The sequence below is a fragment of the Montipora foliosa genome, chromosome 2 (genome assembly GCF_036669935.1).
Source record: "Montipora foliosa isolate CH-2021 chromosome 2, ASM3666993v2, whole genome shotgun sequence".
Classification (NCBI taxonomy): domain Eukaryota; kingdom Metazoa; phylum Cnidaria; class Anthozoa; order Scleractinia; family Acroporidae; genus Montipora; species Montipora foliosa.
Window position 1 is genome coordinate 49,945,224 of NC_090870.1, and position 9,298 is coordinate 49,954,521.

General features: G+C 38.7%; 1 protein-coding gene across 2 annotated transcripts in view; it reads right to left on the bottom strand.

Moving 5' to 3' along the window:
- The window catches only part of LOC137993451 (DNA (cytosine-5)-methyltransferase 1-like), a 49,264-nt gene that overhangs the window by 23,071 nt on the left and 16,895 nt on the right, over nt 1–9,298 (bottom strand). For both annotated transcript variants that reach the window (XM_068839300.1, XM_068839302.1), the window contains exons 14-25: nt 9,170–9,262; nt 8,692–8,777; nt 8,127–8,192; nt 7,863–7,940; nt 7,659–7,762; nt 7,035–7,092; nt 6,716–6,921; nt 6,415–6,490; nt 6,223–6,294; nt 4,636–4,716; nt 3,818–3,942; nt 1,155–1,260 (exon numbers count right to left, since the gene is read on the bottom strand). In XM_068839300.1, the coding sequence (XP_068695401.1) occupies nt 1,155–1,260; nt 3,818–3,942; nt 4,636–4,716; nt 6,223–6,294; nt 6,415–6,490; nt 6,716–6,921; nt 7,035–7,092; nt 7,659–7,762; nt 7,863–7,940; nt 8,127–8,192; nt 8,692–8,777; nt 9,170–9,262 (1,151 nt within the window). The remainder of the gene's footprint in view (nt 1–1,154; nt 1,261–3,817; nt 3,943–4,635; nt 4,717–6,222; nt 6,295–6,414; nt 6,491–6,715; nt 6,922–7,034; nt 7,093–7,658; nt 7,763–7,862; nt 7,941–8,126; nt 8,193–8,691; nt 8,778–9,169; nt 9,263–9,298) is intronic.

The window sequence follows — 9,298 nt, forward strand, 5'->3', positions numbered from 1 at the left end:
TTTGCAGTTGGAAGTAATTACTGGCATTTCTTCACGTATGATAAGTTATTCAGTACAGTGTTCACCGTAGCATTATTTGATGTATTGTTCCCATTGTTGATGTTGTTCTGCTCCACCGAAAAAATTTGCATTTAAGAATCGAAGAAACATTTTGAAGAATAATAATTATCAAAATATGATTTAGTAGAATAGCCAGTGGAAAACAAACAATATCTGCCGTAGCCCAGAACAGTAGCTATTCGTCGTTGCTTACCCTGAATTGGGCCAGCCACACATATCGATCATCAGTACTAATTTTTAAATATTGATATTCAACATAGCCTAGCTCTCACATATTCTCTGTGGTTTCCTGAGGTCCCCTTATCACTAACTTATGAAGAGCTATGTGAGTATTGTGAGAATGAAAATTAATGTTTGTTTGTTTGTTTGTTGAGTGCGTTGAAAGGACCATGATAAAGACTCTTCTATTTAATCAATGCAATCCGCATACCTCGATGGACATATCTTTGTTTATACAGAATACACGCCAGGATTGTTGTGAGATTGTAATTTATATCATGCTATGCCCTTATCAGATTGACCACATTGAATGCTCAAATGTCACCTCTTCACACACATGCTACTGTGTCATGTAGGCTTTCTTTGTACAAGTTTGTTTAGTTTCTCCCACTCTTCCTTGCCCTGTTTTTCAATAAACCTGGACTACAGGTACGGGTGCACACCTGCCACTTTGCATTGCACGTAGCGGGTTTGGGTGGGGCCCCTTACCCACCATCACCATCTCAGCTGTGGTTTGCACCACACTATGCAGGCTCAGATTAGCACTTGTCACTTCCAGCCGCATGTCGCACGGTGTCGCTGCCACCTTACTCCATTGCCCATTTACACTCAAGGTGTGTTGTTGCCATCCTCATTTGTTGCATCGCCGGGTGTGTCGCTGCCACCCCTTTTATTGCTCAGGGTGTGTCACTGCCACCTTCATTAGTTGCATCACGGGGATGTTGCCGCCATCCCCATACAGTCATTCACAAGGTGTGTTGCTGTTTCCCTTCCTTGCGCTAGGGTGCATGCAATAACTGTAGTCCCATTTACTGCTTTGTATCACGATGAGATAATGTATCATAAAACAACAAAGTTGTTAATTTCCTGCTTACAGTGCATTTCTGTGTAATTGATCCAAGAGGATTATCATCACATTCATCCAACAGGAACAACTCTCTGGCATCACTTGTTTCACCTAAAATAGTGTCTGATCCTCGGCTAGAAAACAAGAATAGACAAACTTCCCAGATGAACTAAAAGTGCAATAAAATTTGACTCTAAAGAAAAAGTGAAAGCAGAACTCACATAGGCAGCTTACTGAATGCTATTGATGCAATTTTGGTAGAGATCAATTATATTTTTTTACTTCCTTGAAACGCCATCATTTTGTCACCATTAATAACATCATTTTTTGCATTGACTCTGCAGGCTTAAAACACATAATCCCAGACACTAAAGGTACCAGTAATATACTCATCACAAGACATAAAACTGTCTATATCCATAATTAATCCTACCAAGCCTTACACATTTAATCTTAACCAAATCCAATCCTTCAGCCTAAACACCACAATTTTATAGTACAAATAGTTGCAAAATTGACCCATTTCTTTTGCACAGTACTGTACAGCCAAATTTATATGCTTCATACACCAACAAAGCACAAATTAACTACATCAGCAATTGATCATTGATCATCGTGGATCATGTTTACTGTAGGTAGTCTAGACTAATGTAAAAGTCGACATATTAGTTGACAGTAGATCGACAGTTCCTAGATGCATATCTCCATCGAGTATAGCCATATGTTGGTGAAATGATATAATCGGTCGACTGTTGGTGGTATATTGGTAAACTGTCGCTGGCATATCAGTCAACTGTTGGTCAAATATCAGTAATGTGTTGGCTATTGGTCAAGTATGTTAATTAAGCAGATGAGTCCAAGCATGCATTTTCGGGAAATGGCAAACAGCAAACCTCTGAGTGTCACGTGACATGGCCTTGCCATTGAGTTTGCAGTTTGCAGTTCAAGTTCTGACAGTGGGATACCCTTCTTGTGATTTACCTAAGCGTTTTTGACGTTAAAATTATGTAAGAACTCATGTGTAAGTTATGTTTTTTAATGCTATAACTCTTTAATGAACACATTTTTGCTGATCATTTGTACATCCTTGAGGACGCTGGCTCAGTTGAATTAAAACTTGAAAAGTAAAACAATAATCAAACATGGCCCCTTTTTTTTCCAGCCAAATGCCGAACCTTATGCCAAAGTCTATTCTTGCCACTACGGCAAGCCACTATAATGGCTAACTGTGGTTTTGAAGTTTGCGGTTGACTTTGACAACGTGATGATAATATCAGCTAGGGGGAGGGGGGTAATTTTAGTTTTTAATGTGAGGCACAATTAAGGACGGTGCCTACTAATTCAAAGCTATTTTTGCCCTGATTTATGATCATGCAAGAAAGGTAGATCTTAACAAGTGTTATTGAAATCCAAAGAGAAAATTGGGGGTAACCACGCATTTTTCAAAGATAATTCATGAACAATATTTGTAAAAAGCTCTTAAATACAAAGCAATGTATGGCATTCTTTCTCAAATTGAAGCTTAATTATCTCTTAAGAATGCATGGTTACCCCCAATTTTCTTTTTGGATACCAAGAGTACTTACAAAGATCTACTTTCTCTGCATAGGTTTAAACCGCGCAAAAATATCCCTGCATTAGAAAGCATCACCGATAGGAAATCCGAGTATCTGGAGATGCGCAAAACGTATGCGCAATAACAATAGTAAGCGCCGTCCTTAATGGTACTCTATGAAGCAAATCAAAGAGCACTGGGTACTAGGGACACAGTTTTGGGCAAGGAACAATTTTTTTCAGCTTCAAAATGTATCATTGTTTAACGCCTGTGTCACAAATGGAGGTTGGGTGCTCAAGGATTTGGGGACTGGTACCAACAACCCAAACCCAGGTCGGTGGAACACCCCATAAGCCTACCCAGCCACGAGCCCCGCCCACCACACCAGACCCCAAATCAAGCACCCGTCACACTGAACAGTGAGTTCAATGGAAAAACTATAAAGGAGGGGCCCTGACTCCCCTAAGGGGGAGAGGAGGGTGGGGAAATACTTGAAAGCACCCGAGCGCCAGCACACCGAATGCTGAGCCAAGCAAAACCATGAGGACATGCGAAGGCGCACGCATAATATGCAAAAGAACCGCTGACTGCTAGAACTGCCAGAAGACGCCACAGAAAAGCCCCACATGAAAATAACACACGCACACGCTAAAAAATGCTGCAGGCACACCCCCAAAATACTGATAAACCGTAACGCTAACGCCCGGCAATGCAACGCCATGCCACACCAGACAAACTGTGCAACTTGCTCCTGGTCGTTAACTAACTTAAATTGCATTTAACCCTATTAAACAGGATCAATTGCAGAATACTCAGACCCCGCCTGGGCATAGGATGAATTTATTGCTCCCGTTGTCCTGGAGTCGAAGATTAACAAAAACCTGCACAAAGCTTTCCTTGTGAGTATTGCATTTCTTTCTACTGACAGTCAACTGATACACAGCGACTTATCGGTGAAGTGTTGGTGAATTGTCTGCAAGGTATTAGTGAACAAAAAGCCACACCAGCCAGCATAAATCTTGACTGACCACTTATTTTCTAACTGTCGATTGACTATGGACCAATACACATGTACATATGGGTTGAGACAACCTACAGTAAACATGATCCAGGAAGATGAGGTGACTGACTTTTACCTGAACCATCTGCAGTGAAACATTTTGTCACCATTCGGTCCCTCCCACATATAACATACACACCCAATGAAGAGAGGTAAGTGAGGATCATCTGGAGACACCTTAACAAAATCACCGACATGAATCTGTATAAATAAGCAACAAAATGTTTGTCAGTTTACTGTACTTCTCATTGGCAAATGGCAATATCTCTGCCACTATCAGGGCCAAGTACTCAGGTTTCCCCCCCCCCCCCCCCCCCATAAAAATCACTTTCCAGCTAATTGCATTTGCCTGAAGCCTAAAGATCACACATTGACTGAATTAATTATAGTTGTTGACTTTTATTTACAGCTGCTGATTTTGGTTGAAACCTCTTCGCGCTATGCCATTGGCAATTCATACATGATCAGTTCCCAAAACTGCAAGAAAAGGGTAAGCACAGCCAATTCTTTTGTTTTTACATTTTGTTTGCACCACAGTGAAATGAAGCACCAAAACAACATGTATGACCCCACCATACATTGAATACTAACAAAGGTTGGATTTGAGATTAAATATCTCAAAATTTAAAGAAAACATAAATATCTAAAATGTCATTGCTCCTAATCTCAGTCTTAATTAATCTGAATCCTAATCTAAATCTCAATTAATTACATGTAGGAGCAATAACATTTTAGGCCTAATTAGGCCTAATATAATATTTGATCTCAAATCTAACCTTTGTCGGTTAGTATTCAATGTATGACGGCTTCATACATGGTGTTTTGGTGCTTCATTTCACTATTTCATGGTTCAGTAATGCCCACTAAAAGACCAAAAATAAATGACAAATGTACCTCCTCTTGATTTATGAGAACTGAAGTGTAATAATTCTTCTTTCCGTGCACTTCTGGGTAACCTATCCATTCCACCTTGGTCTGGAATACAAGTTATTATATCCTCTATTAACTCTGTAAGCATCCTATCTGTTTTGCAAGTACAAAAATCTTATTGCTACAAATGTTGAGAAAGTCTGAAACAGATACTAATTACCAGCAATTGAACTCGAGGTTAATCGCTATTAGAGTGGTTTTCAATGGAGTGTCGAAAGTAATTAGCGAATTACTTTGGTTTTGCATTACTTCACTCAGTGATTGGTTCAAAGTTCTTGCACCACTTTTTCAACCAATCAGAAGCGAAACCAAAACCAAGCGTAGCTTGTGCGTGCACATTTTTCCGCACGTTGTGCCCGCTACGTGTAATTACTTTGAGTTTTCATTGGTTTACTGGATTGTCTCCGCCTTTTATAATTGGCCAAAGTAATTACTTTGGTTTTGATTTTACGATACTCATTTGAAAACTGCTCTAGGGCCACTTGGATTAACAATCACTTTGGTACCCCTTACTTTGGTTCAAGCTTAACCCATTGAACCCTGGGAGTGAGACTTAACTGATTTTACTCATTAACTGGGGGCAGCCAAGGGAGTTTGAGGCCTGTGGGGGGGGGGGGGGGAATTCCCATATGAAACAGACAGGGATGCTCGTCGTCTCGCTTAGGGGTGTAAATTTTGGATTTTGGTCTCGCTTAGGGTGTTCCGGGCAAAGCGCCAATATTTTAAGCCGCCAAGGTCTCGTTTAGTGTTCCGCGAAGAAACACAGAATTGAATTGAAGAACTTGAGATTTATGACAACGCTTTTAAAAACTACTTTTAGATAAAGGCATCCGATGATTATGTCTTTATATCATTAAAACTCATTGCATGTCGTACTTGTGTGTTTTTAAGCGGTCTCTTTTAGGGATCAAAACTTGCTTAAGCCACGCACAGATTGGTCTCCTTTAGGGGTCATGAAAAGCTTGAGCCACGTCCAGATGGTCTCCTTTAGGGGTTAAATTCAAAATTTCCGACGAGCACCCCCATTTGTTTCATATGGGAGTCCCCCCCCCCCCCCCCCCGGGGTTTGAGGTGGTAATGATTCTTTATGTAATAATTATACGTGTGTGGAGACAGAGTGACATTGTGTTGTTTTCTTAAAGGTACAAGAAACTTTTCTTCACCAGCGTCTGTCCCCCCCCCCCCCCCGGGGTTTGAGGTGGTAATGATTCTTTATGTAATAATTATACGTGTGTGGAGACAGAGTGACATTGTGTTGTTTTCTTAAAGGTACAAGAAACTTTTCTTCACCAGTGTCTATAGAAACAGTTGTATTTTCAGTCAACCAAGCCATATGATAAAAATCAAAAGATCAGAATCAAATCAAACAGAAGGATCATCAGCCAATTCTTAATTATTATTATTATTATTGCAATTATTAATTATTAATTATTAATTTATTAATAATAATTTATTATTAATTAATTAATTAATTAATTATATTAATTACAATTATTAATTATTATTACAATTCTTAATTGTTACACTCCTAGCATCTGATAAGAAATTCACCTTTATCACTTTATTTGATTTAGTTGTTTTGTGTGTTGGTGAAGTCTTCTTTGGCTTCTCATTGTTGGGTATCTGAAACAACAAAGTGAAAGATATTTTGAAAATGAGTTTCATATTGTTGAGGAACCAGAATGAGTACAGTGTATAACTTGCATTAGTGACAGCAAGGGTACAAGAGTGTTTATTAGATACCATATTTTCAATATCTGTAATGTCTTCACCAATGTCCTCATCTTCGTCTGCTTCTTTCACAGCCATGTTGGGGCATCTGGAATGCAATAATTCACACACTATTAATTTTTAATATTTGGGAAAGAAAACTGGGACGGGCTATATAGTCTTTGAAATTCTTCAGCAACTGGGAAAAGATAGTCTTTGAAATCCTTCAGAAATAGTTATAATGGTTGAGGCAATTCTTTGAAAATCCTGAAAATTCCCACAGTTATAATCTCACTGGCCTTTGTAAAAGGGACAAACATGCATGCACACAAACCTTCTTTCTTCACAGCACTGTTTCTTTCTGCCAGTTCCCCCAAACTTCACCATATCTCTGCATGATTTACACTTGCCACAATCTGGCAGCTGACACACTTCACACACTCCACATCGCTTCTTACGGAGGACACTTAATTCTTTTCCATCAATTTGGTCTTTGAAGAAAATGTCAAAGATTTGCCGCACAAGAGGAGTGGTGGTGGCCTAAAATATAGTAAGCAGCAAAGAATAAATTCCTGTCAAGTCACTAACACAACAACACTATGACAGTCATTGTTCAAGAAAACTGGTTCCTTGATACTATTTTGGCCACTCACCTTTGATGGACGCATCTCCTTCTTTTCTGGCCTGACTTTAACACCCCTTGCAGCTCGTCTGAAGAGATTTTCAAAGAACTGTTGGAACTTCATGACAAATGGCAATTGCATTTCAACAACTGAATTACATGTAACATAAATGGCACGTAGCATCAAGATCCCAGTTCAAAGATCTAATGTAGCATTTCCATTTATGGCCCTTAACCCTATTTCACTTAAGAATGACACTTACAGATTTATACTCTGTCTATCCTACTCACCCCAGATGATTCTGGTTGTCAATGGAATACCCTTATGGAGCAAAAAGATTGACTTCTTGGAACAAACAATACGATAGTGATGGTGCGGATTGGATATGAGGTGATAAATGGCCAACAAGGCCCATATTATCACCTCATAATCAGCAGGAATGGAAAATTATTGTTTTAGTACATGTTAATACTTCATAATGAGGTTTTTGCTTGCCAATTTTATTACGCGAAAACACAATGACACTTGGTGCTCTGTTTTCTATGTAAGATAAAACCTCGGTTATTCGCTGATAACAGGGATTTGGGGAGCCAATCAGAAAGCTAGAAATGGAATAAGTATAATACTAATAGTAATTAGTATATATTAATATACCTCTTCCCAAGTGTAACTCCAGCCAGTTTAATGAGATCTCTCATACATGGTGAGACAAGGAGTGGCAGTTCGTCGTCATCAGCTGCCTGGTCATAGCTTTCAACCTGTAGGTAGTTTAGCTCGTCAGCTCTAAAATAATCATCTGGAAATTTTGACTCATAGTGAATAATGCATTGACACTTCCATTACTTGAAAGCTTCATACCTGTTCAACAAGAAACTGTGCATGTCGAAGCAGAGTGTCTTCTGTAAAAGTTGAGCAGTTAACTGGTGGCACAGATGTCTGCATGTTGACAGAAAAGAACACAACACAATAAAAGGAAATCCTGGTCTTGATATATTTGCTTGAAGGTGACGCAGTGCCAATAATTATTGAAGAAAAAAACAGAAATGACAAAGTCTAACATGATGGCTCCAAACTGAAGGGCTATTTTTGTTAACAACGTGTCTATAAAAAATCCAAAATTACCTCAACTTTATTCAGCAAATCCTCATATCTTGTCTCAGGGTTGTTCTGTATAAATTCAATGACAATCTGAAAAGCAATGGTAATTCAAAGCAAAATTATTAATGGTTCATCACTTTTCTAGGACGTAATTGAAACAATTATTACTATACATTGGTATCACCAGCTCGATTTTGATTGGCTATAAGCACGCAGCTAATTCTTGCTTGCTCTGTTTTTCTTACGTCATACTTACAGACAATTGATTTTATATAATTATGTAGAATTGACGTACGTCATACCTACAGACAATAGTTTTATGCATGCAGAAGTGACATCACCCAATACCGTAACCAGCTGTTTGATTAGTTTTGTCATGGCAGAGCTCAGCTCAGGAATGTGCATAATAAAACAATTATTAGATTTGGTTTTCACATGATAGCGATAATTATCATGGCCTCAGTTTATGTTATCCGCCTCATGCATCAGCCAATAACACAAACTTTGGCCTGGATAATTATCGCTATCATGTGAAAACCGAATCCAATAACTGTTAATTATTGAGATACTGTTACCAGTTGATAGGTACCTTGCTCATGGCAATTTTTTCTCTCATGATATTCATGAATGGCATGTATTCCTCTGATGCTTGCATTAGTATGTACTCTGCAAAAGCTGCAATTGATAATGAATTTGGTATTTTTAATTATATTTTATCCACTCACTGTATAGAATACCAAACCTACCAATTTTCCCTAATATTATTGTCATCTTACAAATACCAGTGCTTTAAACATTCCATGTGTACAGGATAAAACTGGCTGTACTGCTGCCTTGTTGGCACAAATTTGGAAAAGCTAGGTGTAGAAGTAAATTGACAATACCGTGGGCAATAATTACAAGTTTGATTTCTAAGATGACATGATGCAGCCCTGATGAGGGACTAACTAAATCAATACATTATCAATTATGGGTTGACCCTTTGTTCTTTTGGGGACATAGTTTTCCAGTGAGTGATTAATTATTCCATCAATCAATCATCAATGATCATTAAATGTTACCGGTACCTGTGGTGAAACCGATGAGGGCATTCTCTCCTCCATCAAATCCTGCAACCCACCATTCATTTATTGGTCCTAAGTTTTTAGTAGGAACCCCACCTGAAAGAAATACAACAAGTAAGTACATGTGCCCCA